We start from the raw sequence: 23,079 nt of genomic DNA on the forward strand, positions 1-23,079 counted from the left end.
TGTTGCCTTAGGTGTCATATGCGCCTTTTCCAATAAGTTTAGGACGCTAGTCTAGGTATTAATTCGTAGGTAGGTCGATCAATTATCTAAAATCGCATGCCATTTTTTGCAGCGTCTGTAGGAGCCTCGAGGATTCACATCACGGAAATCATACACATTACGTCTAACAGTAATTTAGTACAGCTATGAGTACACCGGCAAAAAGTCAAAAGCCATCTCACCCATGGTCGTGGTCAGAAAACAACTATAAATAATAGACGCGGCTTAATTAACTCCGGGCACCAGGAAAACATAACAAGCGAGCAATTACTATTCAAGCTTGTTACGGCTCTTATTTATGCACACAAGACGCACCAAAACGACATCAGTCCACTTAATCCCAGGATTATTCGCAGCAAAACTGCATTTTACGATGCGACACGCTATTTTCGTACGGAATAAATAGCTGGTGCGTTTATGACGCGCACTGACAGTGATATTTGTACATCTGATTTAACCCAGGGCACCAGGGCAATATAATACGAGAGTTTTACGACCATAGATAATCATTCGATTTTAACATTCTAATTTCAAATCGATGACAGTTCGCGCGCTAAGTTGGCAGCGCTGACTAGTTAAATATTTGGCGCCATTCTTTTAAGTACCTAAATATATTTTGTATTGTATCTGTGTGGTGGTATAACTCCGTAATATTCTAAAAACGTGCGCCTATAAAGCGTCAGTCGGACAAATAATTAGCCTACGCTTAGCATGCAGCCTTCGCAAGCCGGATCTATATTTTAATCCTTCATTTTGCCGCCATTTTGAAAATAGTCTTGCGTTGACTGATCGGCGGGCGCTGCGCGTTTAATTAAATACGTTTTTCACATACCTATGGTTTTAATTTTAATTTAATGCAGCTAATTTTCTACTTCATTTAATATTAGTTCTTATACACTTAAAGATATGGTTGGTTTTAGATTGGTGGTGGTGGGACGGTCGGTTGAAGGCACAGAATGCGATGGTATCACAAAGTATCGAGGATCAGTGTAAAGGGCCGATGACGCCGTGCGGTTTTTTGATAATATTTCCAGTTAGTTTCGTTTTGTTTTGGTATTAATTTACGTCTCGAGATACATGTATGATACAGGTTTCTCGGTTACCCAATATGTTAATGTATGGAGTTGGCGTCATCTGTCAAAATGCTTACGCATTTTTTTGAAATACTAGAACATGAGAGACATAACAGTGTATACTTTATCATTGATAGAATCGTATATAAATAAAACTCTCACGTTTAAACGGAGTTGACAAATGCATTAAGTTGACGTCGGTAATTTATAACATTATAACTGTATACGGCAGATGGCATTTAATACAAACTATAAGCAAAAAGGCTGTGTTTAAAATGTATCTGTCAATAGCAATTAACTGTAGATATGTCATCTGTCAGATGTAACTACATACCTACGCGTTCTTACGCGTTACAAAAAACTGTCTTTAATATAACAATAAATATAATAATACAGGGTGTTTGGTACATCGTTTGCCAAATTAAAACGGCAAATAGGTTGAGTCATTTGCTATCTTCCCAGGCCTAGAAATTTTTAATTATGCGTGCGCTAGGTACACCTGCAATTTTTACTCTTACATTGCTTTCTTAAGGAGCCTTTTTTGCCACGACGCCAAACAATCATACATCCCACCTGATGGTAAGCGGTCACCGTAGCCTACGGACGCCTGCAACGCCAGGGGTACCCTTTAAAACCTGCTTGAACCATACTTCAGTCACACTTAGTAAAAATACGTATTGAATTCGCGTGAAATAGTATTAAGATAAAAGATGGGCCTGTCGGGGACAACAGCGGAGCCCGGAGCCCCCAAATTAATCACCGGTATTGCGTTACGGCGATCATGGGTGTTCATAAATACGCGATATGACCGCACACGGCGACTTCGATCAGTGACCAGTGATAATACAGACTTATACTTAAACATACGTAAACACTGGGCATTTTTTGAACAAACTAAAACTAAACTAACTAACTATTTTGACTCAGCGATCCAAAGAGAATCTTGGCCTCCGAAACGAGAGCGTGCCACCTGTACCGATCCTATGCAACTTCCTGCCAGTTACTGAAGCGAAGCTGAAGGAGATCCGCCGCCACACTGTCTTCCCAGCGATACCTGGGCCGACCCACTGGATGGCTACCAGTCGGTCGTCCCAAGAACGCCCTTTTTTGAACACATCAGGAAAATTGCGGGTCACTTCTGGATGAGATTGGCTCAGCAGGACCGGGATAAGTGGCGTACTCGAAGAGAGGCCTATGCTCAGCAGTGGGCGATAAAGGGCTGATATGATGATGATGATGAAACACTGGGCCATAACCCCGAACTACTTCGGACGTTTGTCGACTTGTCTCACTGCCACACTCATCTTCGAGTGACAGCAAAATGGTCATGAATGTCATGATACAAAATAGAAAAATTTGGTTGTCGCGGTAGGCCATAAGGGTAGGTAGGTAGTACCGAAGATTTTCCTGGAACGTATGTATAGAATGTCATAACCATAAGTTACTAAAGTTGAACCAAGAGAAGTCTGCAACGATTTTTATAGCACACGCAGTGCAAGTGTCATACTTCGTTGTGTGTGCTATCAAAACCGCTGCAGACTTCTCTTGGTCTAACTGTATTTTATTTTCGGTGAATGTCAGCACTTCAGCAGTAACACTGGTGTACTATATCTGAGGGCCTACCGCGAACCACGTTCGACGTGTTGCCTCTCTGTCGCACTTGTAAATTCGTACGTAAGTGTGACAGGGAGGCAACACGTCGAGCTTGGTTCGCGGTAAGGCCTTCTGAATCCGAACGGTAGCTTTACCATGATCAACACGCCTAAAGCCACAGATACGATGTACGATGTACGATGTAGATTGCAATGTTGTAAAAAGTAGAACTCCATGATTTTTTATCGCCCACTCACCAGATTGTTATTGTATGGTATTTGCAGTCTTTACTTTCAATATGTCTCTTCCTCGATTAATGCTACCCTGGTCCATGCGTGTTCCCCGCGTGGGTTGGAGCCTTGGGGATTCCTTTTTTACACAATTTATATTCTTGGCTAAATGTAGTTTCATATTTACACGATAAAATGACCAATGAATTGTTAAACCTAATGTCATATAGTAAAGAATAAGTAAGGTCTCCAGTGTCCCAGATCGGATTCGAACTGGCATCTTCAGACTTCACGGCCATCACAACAACCTCCAGCTAAACCATCACAGCGGCCCCCATATACAATTATTTTGAAAGACCTAGTGCCTAGTGGAAGTCCCTTTTTTTCAGCTTTTGTTAGGAAGGGACTTCCACTTGTATTACAAGTTATATACAAGCTTTTGATAAACAGGGCACAGAAGGGCCACCACCAGTTTTGACATTGACGTATTCGCTCACGTCTATGTTACTTACTTTCTAGGCATTCAGGCATATTATACAGTGTGGAAAGATAAGTCGGGCCCTGGAGGGAAACTACCTTAAATCCTTAAGCTGGCTCATTTTACTTAAAGGAGACATTCCTTTATTTTTAAAAAGAAACAAAACTGCATTCAACGATTTTCTAAAACTCGCTTGCCTCGCCCGGGACTCGAACCGCCTAAAAATTACAAAAAATAAAATCTCGCAATTTTATTCTACTAGTCGATACAGTTAATGTTAATGATAACATTTCTCCAAGAAACATTAGGTCTTACACTCGTCTGTCGTACAAAATATCCATAAAATCTAATATTTAGAACTCAAGATTTTTTTAGACAAGTCAAATTGAAGAAAAAAACCAAAGAGCTTTTAATGCAGTTTTGTTTATTTTTAAAAATAAAGGACTGTCTCCTTTAAGTAAAATGAGCCAGCTTAAGGATTTAAGGTAGTTTCCCTCCAGGGCCCGACTTATCTTTCCACACTGTATAGTGCAAGCGAGATGTACCTACAGAAAGTAAATTACGTGGTAGCCGTACAGGGGGCCTAGTTTAAATGACAATCAAACATCAACAGACAGTAAAATGCGCGCGGAAGAAGACTAGAGTCAGACCAAGAATAATCTGCAGAGGATTTGATAGTCCACGCAGTGAAAGTGTTATTTTAAACGTCAAACCGCTATGAAATTATGACGTATAAATGACACTTGCCCTGCGTGGGCTATCAAATTCGCTGCAGACTTTTTTGGTCCGCCTCTATTAGTAACTGATAAATAAATCATAATTTTAAAAAGGAATCATTCAAATCCCCTTTAATGTTTAATAGCCAATAAACTCCATCTGAATCTTTATTTACTATTAAACAAACCTAAAATGCGCGTAAAAGAATATGGCACAATCAAACGGATACCTACCGAGAGTCATTTAATCCCCCGCTGCGAGTTCTTTAAGGTGCCGTAGGTTCAGCCAGGATTTTTTGGAAAATCGCAGCGCTTTTTTAAGGGACCCACTGATTAACAGTCCGCTGGACGTTATCGGGATGTCAGTTGTTCGGAACTGTCAAAATTGTGTTCTAATTGACAGGCCGATACCGTCCGGCGGACTGGTAATCAGGGGGCCCCTTTAGACCATAATACGGTAGCCGGAAAGTATGAATAGCAATTTTTAGGCGTCCTAGTAATTTACTGTATTCGAATCCTGATTTAACAACTTTCGTTCTATAGAAAAATATCACGAACATAGGTCTTAAGTATTTAAAATTTGTAACAATTTTAGAACCAAAGCGAGCGAGTTTTTTTTTTGATCGAACTCATCGGTTACTTTTTAGGGTTCCGTACCCAAAGGGTAAAACGGGGCCCTATTACTAAGACTCCGCTGTCCGTCCGTCCGTCCGTCCGTTCATCCGTGCGTCCATCCGTCCGTCCGTCCGTCTGTCACCAGGCTGTATCTCACGAACCGTGATAGTATTTCTGTTGCCGCTATAACAACAAATACTAAAAAGTACGGAACCCTCGGTGGGCGAGTCCGACTCGCACTTGCCCTTTTTTTTCTGTGAGTTGACAAGAACCTGAACTCACAGCGCCTTAACCCCCTACTGAGAGGTATTTAATAGCGTAAGATTGCATGTCCTAACTTTTTATTTGGCAGTAAATTGCTAATTCTGGTCGCAATTTAAATGCGTCACTTAAATCAATATTGAATGCTTTGATTGATCTTTGACGTTTGTCGTAAAAAAAGTTACGAGTTTATGGTGATTTTTGACGCCATTAGGGGTCATCCACAAATTACGTGTCACGTTTATAAAGTGGGGGCAATTGTGTGACAAGATAGTAAATTTTATATTAGATACGTAGACGGAGAGCTTTAATGTTACGCATTTATCTGTAATTTAGAGTTTTAATTGTATCATTATGTATTTTGACAAGCTTCTTGCCAATTTCGTTTTCTGTAGATAGATGTTTTCTTGAGGACCACTGCAGGTTCCGATTGCGGTTGTGTAATTTTAAAATTTCAACCCTATAAAATCACAAAAATATTTTAAGTGTAAATAATAAGTATCGACCCTTTAAAAATTTAGAATCAGTGTAGAAAATATACATACCTACAGAAAGCAAAGTCTATTTTTCATATTACATAGTACTCTTTGGTGACTGTTTCATAAATTGTAAAAAATATTGATATATTCTTAGATGCACTGATATTTACGTAATATTAATATACCAAAATCTATATATTAGAATATGTTATCTACGTTATTTCAAGTGTAACACACCACCTGACAAAAGGGGCATAAAAAACGTAAGATCATCGTTTATGAACGGCCCCTTACGCTCATTGGAAGTCTGCGGTTGTCTATCACATTACCATTTTAATGATCATCAAAATCGAATCACGTCACCGGTCCGTCAGCGCTCATGAACGTCATAAACGTCACCAAACGTCAGCGTCGGACGTCGAAACGTCGACCCCCGGCGTTTAACCCTATTTAGATGCAACTAATGCGTATTCGCTTGTCAAATTCCGTTGGTTATTTAAAAGTTTATTCGGATGATATGGTTGCGTAGAAAAATATTTTTTTTTTTTTTTTATTTGTTCTTTGAATGTGTTACACTAATGATGGGCATTAGCATTAGGTTTAGTTTATGGATGATATAAAAAATGGTGTATATATTAAACATAAATATGAGAACATTGTAGAACAAAACTTATAAACTATGATTAAAATTAAGTATAAAAACTAAATAAATTAAAACTAATAAAATAAATAAAATAATTATTTTTAATAAAATAAGAGGTAGGTACCTATCAAGTAAGGTTTTTCCAGCAGGTCGACACACTATGAATGTAATTCATTCATAAGGTGGCCATGCACTTTTGCATCTGGGTGTACATCGTTTGTGACATATGTATCCTGTTGGCAAGCTTAGTTATAGAAACTACCATACGTTGTGTATCGCATTGCCAAACTTTTACGCTTTAAAAAACGTGGTTTTTTCTTAAAGATCTCTACAAATTAATTATTTTTCTTGGACATATTACGTGACAGCAACAAGGGTAGGGGCGGGTTATGCCAAATGTGACAGTACGTACCTACAAGCTTTTTCCTATCCAAATTTTGTACTGTAATAAATGGACGACCCCTAACTTGCAATGTTTAAAAAAAAGTATCTATAATTTAAAAAGAAATGTATATTTTCAAGTTTTAAATTTCCACTTACAATGTCTTTAAGATTTAAATAGATTCCAACTATCCCAAAGACCGGGGAACGCAATCTCAGATTCCACAATTTAAAAGACGTCTCAAGCTCCCAGCAATAAAATACGACACCTATCTCGGCCGTATCGGGTTTAATGAAAACCCCGGCTATCTGAAATCCCCTCTTACTTAATATATGCGATTTTTATCAGCCGCCGCGGCCCCGTGCGGCCGTAGGGTTAAAAATATGCAAAAATCACGGTCCGGGGGTGAATATTAAGTAATGTAATTTTGTATAATATTCCGCAATTAAAATTAAAATTGAAATCAATGCGCGTGGGGCGTCTGGTGTTCATTTAACGGTATATTGCGGTTTTGGATGTACTTAGGTTTAAAAATCTGTGTTAGACGGACAGACACCGAGTCATTCCTTATAGACCGCCTGATGAACCAGTAAAACCGTAACCTATCTACCCGATTCGAACTTTAAGATACCTCATTAATAGATCTAGAAACATTATGGATTAGATATGTCAGTGTCAAATGTGACTCCCGCCCTCCTCCGCCGTCCTCGAAACGTCGGAGGTAAATCTTAAAACTTAAATACGCGATTAAGTCCCGTTGTGTAGTTTCATAATGTTAAATAATCGTGAAAGTTTAAATGTGACGATTCTTCAAACAAAAACGCCACTTTTGACACTGACACATCTAATCTAAATTGACGTATCTTAAAGTTGAATCGAGCCGTATGTCAAGTCTATGGATGTACATATTATGCCCGTTACCGACCATATACTGATTTAAGGGCTTCGTGTATTCCTTTTATAACCCCATAATGGAATCTCTTGGGAAAACCTCGGCAAGGTAGAGTTCACAAGGCTCGTTCTACATCCGGATCTTTTGTAGAAAAAAAACTGAAACCACAAAATGGTGGCATTCTCAGTTTAGGCATCTCTAATATACAGTTCAGACTAACTATAGTTAGTCTGAACTGTATACCGTTTTTTTCCAAATACGGAACGGGACACTGAAAGCAGACTGACTATGTAACTCTAATATACCGTTCTTTTCCAAATACGGAACGGGACACTGAAATCAGACTGACTAATATGTAACTCTAATATACCGTTTTTCTCAAATACGGAACGGGACACTGAAATCAGACAGACTACTTAGTTCATAGTTCCCACCTGGTGAGGGGTCGTAGCCTAAACTGTCATAACTTGAAATGGGTCGTAAAGCTAGCGAACATTTAGTGTGTACAAAATATTCAAGCGGGACTCTTCCTAACCATAGATCACCACATATAGACTCTTCGTGGAGCGTTCATGAAGACCGGGAAGTAGACAAACAGGTGCCGTTTTCTTGAAAAATACTACATCGACATCTCCATCCAGTTGTTATTGTTATTTGAAAAATACTGTCGCCTGATTCACAATCAGATGGCATATTTTCTATATTGTAGCTAATTGTTGTACAAAGTTCAGAATATAACGGACGTATTCAGATTTACCAAAAAAGTATGGATAAATGCTGAAACGAAACCACGTTGTTAAAGGTGAATATCAGTGTTGCCAACTTGGCATAAATGATGCCAGATCTGGCATATTTTCACTCGCTTTGGCACCAAAATTTTCAATTTAGTATCTGGCATATTTTTTAGCATAATTTAGTCTAAGCCAAGTTTGCACCAACTTGGCAGCAACAATATGCGCCATCGCCTTATGTGGTTCATATTTTCTTCATATGAATTTTGACTTTTGTGGACGGATGGACGTCGACGGACTATATATAGTTGATCAAGCAGATCTTGTCAGTAGAAAAAGGCGGCAAAATGTATGTGTTTTAAGTGTCTAATTTCAAGTGACATTTTAGCATTTTTTTTAGTATATTTCAAAAAGCTTTGGCATAATTTAGGCATAATCTAGACATTAGTGTAGCATTTTTTCAAAATCCGAGTTGGCAACACTGGTGACTATTAGGAAAATTCGACAATACACTGACATCAGAATTATATTTGAATCATGTTATTACTCGTATAGTTACCGTACTTACATGTATCGGCACGATAACTAGATAATATGATTCAAATACAATTCTGATGTCAGCGTACATTCAAATTGACCCGTAACATATTCACCCAGCAAAGTAAAACCGACGGGTGTTTTTGCGTCGTCTACTAAGTAATCTACGCCATAATGGTCTATAAAGGCACCCCGTAACTCGCTATCTGGGATAATTCCAGATTCGAGTGTTATTCCCTCTTAATTGGTCGTTCCCTCCCGGAATCGTCAATTCGAGATATTAAGCTAATTTTCAATGCTGCGTAATCGCGCAGACGTGACGGCGGAATCGTAAAATGATATTTTAGGGCCGTAGACAATGTTGCTTTATGATCGTGTAATGACTGTTGTAACAATAAAATTTCGGAATTTAAAAATACTAGAAGACATAGGTATAGTCACCTGCAATAATATGCTACTCTTAGAAGGCCGCAAAAATATGTGACACGCTCAATTGGCTTTACAAATAAGATGGTGTCTGATATTTTTGCGGCCATCGTTTTATAACATATTATTGCAGGTGACTGTATCTACTGCTTTCTATAATTATGTACGCGTATTCATACTGACTGCTTCATTTAAAACATTATTACTTCATTAGGTAAACTCTGGATTCATTTTACAATTATACAGTATATTATAACCTCGGCCATAATGATCGATTAAAATACTGTGACTCAAAGTTTTTGATTACTCCATCTTACCTACTGTCAATTTAGTGTCTGAAATTTAGCTAATATAATTTTCCGCGTGGACAATTTCTTGGAACACACTAATACATAAAAATTGTATATGACTGTTAAAATCATAACCTTTCTAACGACATCTAAAAAGCAAAAGCACAGCACTTAATTTCCCGCACGTCACGTCTCAAGGAGCCGGCAATGCAAATGGCCGGCCCACAAATAGAGTGTCAACTCATCCGTTGTCTATGGCCGTAATTAAGCGGCGTAAGCGCTACGTGGCGTTTGGGGTTGTATCTGCTCTGTGTAGGTAGAGGGGGTTGTATCTGCTCTGTGTGTATAAACGCTTACAAAGCATGGGAGTATAGCATACGAACTTTTTAAAAGTGTTTTATTTAAAATTGCACTAGTGATGAGTCGTAGATCACTTAAACCCCCGTAACTTAGACGTACTTAAAATTTTCCAAAAACCGTAACAAAAAAATACCAGTATAATTTTAGAACGAAATTTCACGAGAATCAAGAACAGCCGGACACATGAACACACACATGATTTTTGGTCAAGCTAAAATGGAGACCTTTGCTTTGCTCAATCAATAATGCAAAGCACTCTTCTTCTTCTTTATATTTAAGAGCTGCGCTCTTGCTGGTGGAGCAATCTTCACCTCGTCTGGTCCTCTGCCAACTCCTTAACCTTCCGGTATGACACGACCTGAACCTTTTCTTTTATTTGGTTGAAATATTTTTTCTCGGTCTTCCTCTTTCCCTCTGTTTTTCCTTTAGGCTCTATGTAATAAAATAACATTACATAATCAGGTACGAGTGTGCAAGTATTGCTATGAAACTAAATCCAAAAATGTGTATTTTATGTGTAAATTCCAGTTAAAATGAAAAGAGGCAAAGTCCAAAAGGAATAAATCTAAACAGTCCCATACGCTAAAGTTATGGAAATGCTGGCATTAATCACCCCGCATAGTGCCCAAAAAACCCTAGATTAATCCCCCCTCCCCCGTCTACATCCAGTTCGACGCAAATGACGTCATTACGTCACCAGCCAATATTTTCACTTGCAACCAAATCCTTACCAACCCAAAAAGAAACCATTCACTCTAAAATCAACTCTAAAGTCAGCGACATAAAAGCGAAGCTGTCAGCATGTTCAAGTTTGTGCGTAGTGTTAAGGGTCCCACGTTGGGTGCCAATTTTAATTAGCCCCTCCCCCCGCCCGCGCCCCGCCGATCCCTGCGAGGGTGTTTGCAAATAGAAGGGACTGCAAAGAAGCCAATCCATCAAATCGGTTAGCGCATTACGACACCGCGGCCGTCAGGGCGGTAACAAGTCGATGGATATCGATGAATTTATCTTTGTTAATATTAACAAAGCGTACGTATCATAATAAAGTTCGCTAAATTAAAAACTTTGAAAATAGTGTAAGACTAGCGAAGTAGATTAATATAAGTAATATACCTACGTGTTAGCCATTCCAAAGGATGGAAAAATTTTATCAGAAAAAAATTTTTAGGTCTTAAATGAGTATTTCATAGTGATTTAATTATATTTATTACGAGGAGTAATGTAATATTTTACCTATAGCTGGAATGGAAATATGTACAGAGATTTTATGATATACTTTATATCTACTGAGATATGCAAAATAGTCAGATAAAGATAAACTTCATAAGTTGTTGAGCTAACTTTACGGTTTAGCTCGCTTATTTTTATTCACTCTTGCAATATATTTCGGAGAGCCTAGCTCATCATTTAAATTCGATAAATCACAAATATGTGTATATAATATAAATACAGGGATAAAAAGACGCGTAAATGATACATCAGTCAGTGCATCTTGATAAATCTTTAAAAGCTGGTGGCACGTAAATCTAAAGCTGGCCACTGACGAGCCTTCCAAATGGATGCCGTTACAATCGATTCATTCAAATGGACGGCATCCTAATATTACACATTGTACACATTTGACATTCACGGACCGATTTTGGATTGTAGCCACGCTACTTAGACTGTTGGAAGGCTCGTCATCAGTGGCCACCTTAAATTCAAATGTTGACTCTCGATCCGTTATCGACAGTTTTCCTTCTGGTCCCATCCCTAGCACTTCCAGCTGATTGCCGTAACTCGATAGCTCTCATTTGCTGCACTAATGTAATGGTCGCATAAATCCAGACGAGGGACAATGAGTTTTGGAAGCTGAGAAACGTTTGTAGTTTTACGCGAAGATTGCGATTCAAACGGCCTCCTAGCCTGCCTACGAAGCTGGAGATCGGCCTCGAATTCTAGCATGGCAAATTGTTAGTGCGCTTATTGCGAATATTCGTTCCTGAGTTATGGATGTTTTCTGTGTATTTATCCCCTTAGTACCTATAATACAAGCTTTGCTTAGTTTGGGGCTAGGACGATCTGTGATATCTGTGTTAGATTGTCCCCAGAAAAACATGATTGACGTGCTTTTTCAATAGAAAATATTACTGCAATGTTCTTCCACCTAAGCGAAGCACTAGTGCAAATAGTAAACCATAGAGTAACTTATACATACTAGGCCTTAAACAGTTTTTGACAAGTTTCCACTATGACATTGATGCATCAAGGCGATTTGTTTACAGGTGGCCTACCGCAAAATGTGAAAATCGAAATTTCGTTATCTGCCTCTCTATCGATCGAATAGGCAAGAGTGATAGAGAGGCAGAAACCGAACTTTCGATTTTCGTGTTTCGCGATAGGCCCTGTGATTTGCGTAATATTCCCTATTGGCTATAAGAGCGTTATTTACCATGTCACAAACACTACTCTTTTGATTTTGTTGAGAATGCTAGCAAGCCGAGTTATACTAAGACGAGCCATAAAAATATTCCTGTGTTCTCTTAATTTCTGACGTATTAGAAGAGTAGCTCCGATATTCCGCAAATTTTCCCCAACTCTAAACGTGCGTCCCGGCGCGTGCCGGCGCCCGCGCATCTCCGGTTACACTGCCAGGGGACCAGGAGGCCAGGGGCCCAGGATTAGCCCTAATGAGCGGCCATGGGAACCGCCGCATAATTGATACCGCGCGAAATTCTACACTCATTTGATTATTTTTTAATATCTCTGACGCTGTGTAATGTGAGATGTCACAAGCCAATTAAAAGAGCTCATAAGAGGAAAAACTCTTGATTGCTGAGGTCGCCGTCATCGAAATCGATGTGGAGGACTATATATATATATGTACACATAGAGAGTTGATTATTCTTTTTATTTACGCAATTGTTATTAGTTGTATAATATTTGCAATGAAACCATTTTCAAGCATTTCAACTTAAAGTGTACCAATTGTACAATTTCTACAATGTGAAGATATTATGCTCAAAAATCAATAAAAGGAAGTATAATAAAATAAACACAGTAAGTTAACCATAAAGTAACTAAGTAAGTAAAAGTAGTCAGTGAAGTTTTGGGTCTTTAACTTGCACAAGAAATACTTTGCGTCAACATAAATATAACTAATTTACCTACAAGAAAGAAATCACAGAATTAAGTAAGACATGACAAATCAAGGAAACTTACTTAAAAATATGAAACAATCTCATATCACATTAACGTAACTCATTTCACATTCAAAGCGAACTTCCACAATTCTCATTCTCCTGTTGACGCCAAATTTATTTAGTAACAGCACCCGAAAAGCGCCAACACTGGATGCAATTCCATTATGGCAAAGTTAATTTAAACATTCTTGATGCTCATTCTCATTGCTAACAAGCCATGGGAACGAGACCAGGGTAATGAGAACCTTGTATTATACAACAGTTGCATAATGAGAGGGGTCTACTAGTTTGGCGTACAGCTTGGTAGCGATGGATAGAACACCCCTTGACTTTTCACACGCAGATGTATGGGAGGGGTGTGCGTGTGTGTGCGTAAGATGAATTAGGGGATTACATACTGCATCAGGGTACTGCACTCTGATTTTGCACGGTACTGTACAGGGTGACGTTTGATGGGGTATATTGTTAGTTTAGTTTTGGTTCAATAATATTTGTTCACTGAGACTGAATTTGATCATTAAGTCTCAGTTTAATGAATGTTCTGTAGTAACGTAATTAAAAAAAATTGGAAATCATTTTTAAAAACGTGTACCTACTCTTCTTACAGAGAGACAGGAAAATAGATAAATAAATAGAAATAATACTTAGTCATAAAAATCAGCCGATGAAATTGTCAAGAATGAACCTACCTATAAATTATATTTTTTTACTACATTCGTTACTTTTATACCTTTGTTATGACTATCCCAGAATTTTTTCGATAAACGGGACACTGACACACATGCCAGCAACCCAATAACCCAGTTTACATTTATACAAAACCCAAATAAAACACAGCAGGGTCATACACATTTATACTATGTTAACTCGTTCGCGTCTTTTCTACAGATATCGCAAAGTTAAAAAACTAAACATAATTTTTGCGCTGTACCTTACAAGTCTGCACTTTTTTTTGGGAATCTAAAGCGAATTTTTACGCTGCACCTTGCAGGAGGGTAAATTTTTTCAGTACTTGAGACTCAAATAAGAAAAACGAGGTATATATAAATTGGCCCGGGACTTTATCATTTCATACATAGACCGATAGAATCATACTGTCTTTGTCTTACACTAGTACCAACATCCAAAATAAAGGGATGAGTTTAATGTGCCAGACTATATGTGACGAAAGGTACCTTAAGGCGGTTGGCGCTTACGCTATTATTAACGCCGCTCCAATATTATTGCGGCGCTATGCGACGTAAGCGCCAGCCGCCATAAGGTACCTTTTGCCGTGAAACGTCACATATATACCAGAGTGATTAACTTTTATTGTAATATCCATAGAAATGACCTTTTTCTAAAAATGTGTTTGACCTAGTACACACACGAATAAAACAATTATAAAGACAGTCAGTTAGTTGTTTGCGAATCTCAAACGTTTTACTGTTACACCCTATAGCCCACATTAAAGGGGACGTAATGGCCTAAGAGTAATTTTATTACTTTGCCCCCATTAACATCACAATGCAACCGGTCGAATATCGCGATGCGTTTCGACATTGTGTTGTAATTTTTATCTACTCGGAATCGACAGGGCACATCACTAGTTTTACTGTCTATGCGCTGAAGAGCGCCAATTCGATATTATTGACTAAAAAAATTAAATTATCAGACATTAAATATTGATTACAAAACCAGCACCAAAATAACTTACCTGTAGGTACGAGTTTTATATTTTATATAAATGCAGTTTCAAACATAGAGAGCTTATAATATATGTGTGTAGGTAGATAAAACTATGTATATGAACATAACTTGATATTAAAACACACGAGTTACCCTGTTACTATTAAGTATGAAACTTGATTTGTTCGTTTCATAAACCCACAGCCATATGTTAATGTCCTTCATTATGTAACAGTCACGTAAACTAAGTTAATATTTTACAATCGTTTACCGAACAGACGGAAGCGCAGTTTTATTATTTAAAGGTACACGGCTCGCAGTAAGACGGAGAGCTGATTCGATTTGTTCTTCCGATGAATATTTGATGCGGCTCAGTGCGCGCTAATTTGTTTATCGTGCTCCACACTTCTGTGTGCCTGGTACGAGTACTTGCCAATTATATTAGAGTGCCATGTTTCCTAGTCTGTGTCTACAAAAAAGATACTCTTTCCAAAATCGAAAGGGCTTTTCTCTTTTAATAAAAAAAGTCACATTTGTATTTATTTTTGTTGCCTTTTAATGTTACTCTTAATTATATTTTTAATGTTTTCATTCCGCTAAACCGTAAATTATGGCCAGCACATAGATAAATTGTTTTGTTACAACAAATCTCTTATCTATGTAAATGTTAAGTATTCTGTTTTAAACACTCGTGTGATATTATTATGAAACTATCTTTAGCTCGTTTAATAAACCCACTTTCGTATTTTAATGCCTGTCATTATGTAACAGTTACGTAAACTCCTATTAGAACACGGAACAATCAACTAGTATCAATAATCCAAACAGTTTTTTATATGACAAAATACATATATATTTTTCTCTAATTAGCATAAATAAGTAAATAACCCATCAAAACCATAATCTCACGATCACAATAAGACTAAAATCTGATACCCAAGACGGTACAAATTAATTACTACCGAAGATAGCATCTGGCAGGTGATTAAATAAATACGAGTTAGCTAATTAATATGCCAGACGCAACTCTGATAAGGTGATGCTTGCGAATCTCTGCGAGCCTGGTACACATGTACATGGTTTAACATTATTTATTTAGCTTCTATTGTATACATAGTTTTTCTATGGAAACGGTTCTTCTACGATTTCTATGAGTTTAAAAAGATTTTAATACGAGTTTAAAAGTTTAAATATTAAAGGTTACGATTTTTACGGTCAAAAACTTCTGTAAAGATCAAAATGTAAAATAAAATGAGATGTTACGAACGATAACTGAATTCTGAAGTGATATGAATGTGATACTCTGTGAACTTTAGATTTTCCTCAAAATCAGTACCGTTTAATTTTGAGGAATGTTTCTCTGAATTTCGTTTTACCTATTCTTTTAAAATGCCTATTGTATTTACATATTATTTGTATTGTCAACTAACATTAAATTGATATGTTTGTCACCAGGGGATGCCAGTAACGCGAGTATCGGCTCCGGCGAGGGCACGGGCGAGGAGGACGACGAGTCCAACGGCAAGAAAAACCAAAAGAAACGAGGCATCTTCCCCAAGGTCGCCACCAATATCCTGCGGGCGTGGCTCTTTCAGCACTTAACGGTAAGTTCGACAACATTTATAGTGACCAGCGGCGAGAAAAACCAAAAGAAACGAGGCATCTTCCCCAAGGTCGCCACCAATATCCTGCGGGCGTGGCTCTTTCAGCACTTAACGGTAAGTTCGACAACATTTATAGTGACCAGCGGCGAGAAATACCAAAGGAAACGCGGCATCTTTGCGAAGGTCGCCACCAATATCCTGCGGGCGTGGCTCTTTCAGCACTTGACGGTAAGTTCGAGAACATTTATAGTGCCCAACGGCGAGAAAAACGAATGAAACGAGGCATCTTCCCCAAGGTCACCACCAATATCCTGTGGACTTAAAGGTAAGTTTGAAAACAAAGCGGTAAAAAGTGTGGCTATTTTAGTGCCTTAACCTGACTTGGTCTCCAACAAGCTTTTAATCCAGGATTGAAACGGAATCATGGCATAGACATTAAGGATGACTCACGTTAGACCGGGCCGACTGGGCCGCGTCCGGGTCGGAGCTTCCGACGCTTACTATTCTTACGACTGATGACAGGTGATCACGTGATGCTTTCCATAGTTTTCATAGAAAATGAAGCGCCGGTAGCTCCGGCCCGGACACAGGCCTTAAGGGCAGTGAGGTGAGCTTTACCTGCCATTATTCATGGAGATAATAGGTAACATAAGAGGCAAACGCAGGTAACCGTCAACCACTGTGCTGAAACTGACAATGACTGTAGAGACTGTAGAGAGTATGGATATATATTTGAACCGCAAAGCTAAACGAAATTTCTTTTTTTTTCTTTTAATGCTATCTAAAATACATTGCAAAGTCAACCTTTTGTATAAAAACACTAATTTACCCCCAAAGCGCGACGCGTGACGATTTTCTAATAAATAATTCAATTTTTCGCATTCACCGTAAACTCGTTACCATTAAATTGGTCCATGAATGCTTGGAAAACATTTACAACTCGGCTTTACGCATGGCGGCGAACAATCGGAGGCAGCGGCGCGTTCAGCGCTTTTCAATTAAATTTTCCCGTGGGTGTAATAAATTTTTCATTGCGTAGACAAAGGACTCAAAAGTGCTCTCAGACACTGAAACAATTACGGACTGTGGGACACGTAGAATGGAAAATCATCTCGGTCTTACAACCTAAAAGCATGAAAGCCTATGAATTAAAGTGTAGTTTTGAATGATTCACGGTCAGTTTCACTAGACTCATATCGACCAGGATATGAACCGTGATTACTGATTACAACGATGAAGAAGATGCATGTAACTGCGTCAAAATATGCCATTCATAATAATAATAAAAAAAAAAAAACAATACAATAGGTAATCACGGTTAGTTTTATATCCCGGTCGGTATAAGTCTAGGTTTACTTAATTTTAAGCGTTTTTCTAGTATAATTAAGAAATAAATTGTATGATTATTCCAAGTTCCAATGTTGGCGGTTATTTGCACAGGCAAGACTTCTTATTTGGAGTGCAAAGTAAAATCATTTTTGGGGTAAGACATATTTCAAATCAGAGAGAAGATTTTCAGTCTTGAACTTTTGATGTTTTTGCTAGTTTTATATCTATCAGTACGAGCATAAATAAAGTTAATCTACGTAACACGATAACACGGCAGCTAGGCTCCAAACCAGAATGGAAACAACAAGTAGACCTATTTGGATATTAATGGCTTATTTTCCAAACGACGCTGTGCTATCTCCATGAATCTATAAATAAATGACAAAGTAAAGCTCATCACGCCTTTTAGGGAAGCGATCACCCATAGGCTATGATATCCGCTAACCTTATAGTAAAAGCTACCAATCAATCTACCAACCACTTCATGTCGCTGCGCCGCATATAAAAATCTTGTTAAGTACGTTTCTAATTATAAAGAAACAAAATCTATAAAACCTGAATTAATTAGCAAAGATTCTATTTGCAAATTAAGTAGGTACTCTATGCTGGTAATATTTAATGAATCCAAAAGCTTGTAATTAAAACTTAAATAATTCAAGCGCTCGCGAATACGCCGAATTCATAGCCATAAAGAAAGTAGGATTCGGGAGTGAAACACAAATACCGGGCTCAGAGGACGTCACCTGAACTCCTTCGGCCCTGGTGATTTATGTGCGCGAATCCGGACCGGTAATGAAATGGCGCCCTCCCCCTGAAGCTATTCTAGAAATTACTACGCAACACTGCAGCGCTGCGCTGGGATCCTGGTTTCTTGTGCTGACGTCAATTTTTGACAGGTTTTTGGGTAGATTTTTTTTGTAACATTTGGATAACTATAATAGCTATGAAATTCCCATTTTATAGGACAAATATTTGTATGTAATTTTCCGTTTAGTTAGGTAATACCATATGTTTTGTAACTCAGTGGAAGATTTTAACGTAATTTTTTTAGATGAAATTGCGCTTGGTTTGGTCGTAAGGTTTCACTGTGTTGATTAAACATTTTTGTGAAGAAAACCGGTTTTGTAAAAAATGTTTCGTAATGAAGTACCATACATTTTCTGAGCAACTTTGTTTACCAAAACTATTTATACATAAACAAAGGGACAAAATACAGGTTCCTCAGTACATATTTGGAACACACAAACACAGTACCTACATATTTGGAAATTAAAGCACTTGCAAAAAAGCCGTTTGCTTTCGCAAAACTTGCACTCAATCGAATTTGTGGGCTAAACAAACGCAAAAGTTAAATTTCGAATTACGAATAGCGTCAGCCAAAAAACACAACACAAGCTTTGAATCAAAGTTTTCAAAAATTTAGAGTTCGAGTTGAAAATTCGCCGAAAAATCGAATTAGGGAGCTTTTAGCGTTTCGTTACAGCATTACGGTCAAATTACTTATAATTGCTTCGCTTAGCGCTAAGTGCTTTTATTACAACAACAGAGAGACATGTCAATGTTAACTCTTAACATCCCTAATCCGTTTTTGAATCGTATTTTTGTACTTTGTTATCACGCTGTTATGCAAAAATGTGATTAACTGTTTACCCAGTTTATTAAAATCTCATATAGACTGTCTCATTTCAATCATAGACAGAGAGAATCATACTATGTCTAACACTATTACTAGCACCCAAAAGAAAAGGATGAGTATAGTTTTCCTGGTTCTTACTGACTGACAAATTGGTTTGACCAACTATAAATAAACTGCATACTCAGCATTGAAATCGATGAAATGAAAATGGCCAGGCATAGACAATACTTAAATACTTCATTCGGCCTCAAAAAGCGCATCCGACCTATATCGGGCATAGCTGTCAGCATGACGCGCTTGTAATATTCATTCGATCGGGACACGACAGCCACCTGCGCCGCGGTCAAACAAATGAATGCCGTATGTGTTCAATATACATGTTACAGAGTGAGCCGATTTAACGATCTAGCACGGATATGATGGTCGTTCTTGTCTACGTGACAGCGTGATAAAACGGTATACGTCACTTTCTATCCCGCGGTGTTAAAAACTGACAGCTATTTTATCACGCGGATAAAACCATCTATAATACGCCTGCAGCTCAACTTAGAGAAGTTTAGAATTATATAAACATTTAATAAAATATTACCCAAGTGCTGCAAAGTGTTGGAGAGAAGAGAAACTTACTGAGGACCATAGAAAATAGACGAGGCAAAATGAAAGGTCGCTTGATAAGACACGACACTTTCTTTTAAACTACATATATTAGAAGGCAAAATCGAAGCTAGGAGAGGAAGAGAAAAACCACGAGCAAGCTATACACAACAACTAAAAGCAAAAGCAAATGTCGTGTCTTACAGGGACCTAAAGAATCTGGCCGAGGACCGCGAAAACTGGCGCACACTCCACCGACAAGAGCCATGCTCTTAAATTATGATGATGATGATGAAAATATTACCCAATAATGACACGTCACCACACTCGCAACGCATCTTCCGTGCATTCACAGAAAACGTACGAGTATAACACTATGGATATGTTACGTCAAGAATGTATGTAGAAAGAAATGTAATCTGCCGTCATATATTTGAAATGATAAAACATAGGAAGAGTCGAACTGTCGTACAAACCAATGTTATAAAAATAATACTGTCTTACCATAAAATGTGATGATGCAGCTAATGCAGCTTAGGGTCAAGCAACGCTTTTAGGTTAACATAAGGACAGATGGCCAAGAAAAGTGATAGAAATGTTCATTAACAAGCAAATTAGGTAGAGTGGCTCAATATTGACAGTTCGACTCTTCAGCGATAGCAATAACCGTAGAACACTGGCCACAAGCACCAAATTCGAATATGGAACGTTTGATTTGTGATTACACGGTTTGACCGTTGCATGATCCAATCGTTTGAATTAATTCCAAATCGAACGCAGACGTAGAAGGAAACTCCTCATGTATTGAATTTATATTCAACGCAGTACAGTGGCCGATTCTGTAACAGATGCAGTGTATTTTTTTTTGATACGACCTTCAATAGTAATTCGGAGAAAGTTAGAATCGGACCAAGGTCGTATCGAAATTTAAATAATGTATACCCTTATACATCTATAGAATCAACTTTTTCTTGTCACTAGTTGCCATGGTTACGGTCTCCTGGGTCACTCTTAAAATACTAGTTATTTCCTATTTAAATGAACCAAACTTAGATGTTTTGGTAGTTATAAGGCCTTTCCATAATGGGATATATACTAAGCACACTTGTAGAACATAGTACAGCAGCTCTTCTAAGAAACTATGCTACTATTGTGTCCTGGCTGATGGGACAGAATAACAACAAGAAATAGTTGATCGACCCTATAATGTAGCATCTGTCAGCCCTATACGAGTACATGTATTCAATTCGTTTGGCGTTTATCAATGTACCTTACCTACGCTACGATTGTCATCTTGGCTAGGCCCCCGGGAGCCGTCTTCAGGCATCTCGCTCGCACTTATTAGTGCGCATGAGATGCTTGACAACATGACTCAAGGACCTCAAGGTCGTATCAAAAACTGGAAACCAAATCAAATTGTTTAAACAGAATCGGATACTGATAATCGGTAACAATCTGCGTGTAAAAGATTTGAATTTGAAAGTCAGATGTGTTGCGATAACCGTTTTGAATTTAAATGTCATTCAGACGTCTATCTATAGGTACCAAACAGTAGTTGTTTCACGATATTTCCGCCATTTCACAGAATAAATAATAGTACTACCGTACATAAAGGACACTTCCTACAAAACCGAAGGTTGACAGCGATTCAGGGACGAATCATCTGTCCCTTTCTAATGTATGGCACTATTCTTTTCAGCTATTCAGGGTTGTCAAAATTCTAGTCATTATTTTATCTGTGCTCGTGCACGCAAAGGGACGTCAAGTTTTGCGAACCCTAATTATTGCCAGAGCCAGACAAGTCAGCAGTGTTATTTCAAACGTCAAACTATCAGTAGTAAATAACACATACGCTATCAAAATCGTTGCAGACTTTTCTTGGTGTAACATAGTTGCATAAAAAATAACCACATTGCAAGACTTTATCGACGTATCCAGGAAAGCGACACTTCCCGACAAGAAATGTCGAAATCCGCGACATCTATCATACATTCCCATAATCCCGTTAATCTTAAACTTATCCGTGCCTTTAATACTCACCTGCTAAGATCCAGAAATAATATCGGGACGCCGACTTAGGACAAATCCCTGAGCTTTGGGGGGCTAAAAATAATTATAAGTCGCGTAAGCCCGGGAATATTGTTTTATGCTCCATGTTTATGGTGGCCTGGTAGGTTTTTAGGGTTCCGTACCCAAAGGGTAAAACGGGACCCTATTACTAAGACTTCGCTGTCCGTCCGTCCGTCTGTCTGTCACCAGGCTGTATCTCACGAACCGTGATAGCTAGACAGTTGAAATTTTCACAGATGATGTATTTCTGTTGCTGCTATAACAACAAATACAAAAAACAGAATAAAATAAAGATTTAAATGGGGCTCCCGTACAACAAACGTGATTTTTGACCAAAGTTAAGCAACGTCGGGCGCGGTCAGTACTTGGATTGGTGACCGTTTTTTTTTTGCATTTTTTTTTTGTTTTTTTTTTTTGCATTATGGTACGGAACCCTTCGTGCGCGAGTCCGACTCGCACTTTCCCGGTTTTTTAACATTTTCAACCCCTTTGAGGGGGTGAAAAATAAAAATACGGTTTATGGCGGTTTACAGGCGGTAAAGAGGCTTGTCAAAAAGTAATTACCTACTTAGGCGCTGTAACAGTTATTCTCATGTATAGAGTGACAGTTCAGTATAGTATGAAAAAATAGTTCCAGTGAAATTCCGCAACATGGCGCGTGATCATATAAGTAGGTCAGGTTTTAATCTTACTTTAACATTACTTCCAAAAAAGTGTAGTTAAATTGAAAAAAACTGGCATGTTTTACGGGAAATTGTATACAAAATTACCTGTTCGATCACACGTACATCCAAAATGTTTTCCAACAATTTGAAATGTTAACTGCGTAAGAGGAAAATATATAATAAGGTTTAGGTCACAATTTTGGCACTATCCAAAAAACCTTGACACACGCATATTGCCACACCCAAACTGTACCAAGACTAATAAAGTTGTGTCCACACTCCTGGGTATTTTTCAAATCAGATTTCAAAAAATAATAAATTACTCTATTCTGCTCGTGTCAAATGCATGTTATATTGATTGCCATGTAACTTAAAGTAGTAGTAAAACATTGGACTGTCTCATTTCAATCATAGACAGAGAGAATCATAATATCTTTATCATAAGATAAAGATATTATGATTCTCTCTGTCTAGTATAAACTAGTACTAGCACCCAAAACAAAAGGATAAGTATAGTTTTCCTGGTTCTTACTGACTGACAAGTTGGTTTGACCAATGTTGCGAACGCAACCTTTATTTGTATAAT

General features: G+C 38.1%; 1 protein-coding gene across 2 annotated transcripts in view; it reads left to right on the forward strand.

Annotated features, from left to right (window-relative positions):
* Positions 1-23,079, forward strand: part of LOC134673403 (homeobox protein homothorax) — a 343,072-nt gene that overhangs the window by 189,233 nt on the left and 130,760 nt on the right. For both annotated transcript variants that reach the window (XM_063531382.1, XM_063531383.1), the window contains exon 10: positions 16,051-16,199. In XM_063531382.1, the coding sequence (XP_063387452.1) occupies positions 16,051-16,199 (149 nt within the window). The remainder of the gene's footprint in view (positions 1-16,050; positions 16,200-23,079) is intronic.

Source organism: Cydia fagiglandana, chromosome 18, assembly GCF_963556715.1.
Source record: "Cydia fagiglandana chromosome 18, ilCydFagi1.1, whole genome shotgun sequence".
Lineage (NCBI taxonomy): Eukaryota > Metazoa > Arthropoda > Insecta > Lepidoptera > Tortricidae > Cydia > Cydia fagiglandana.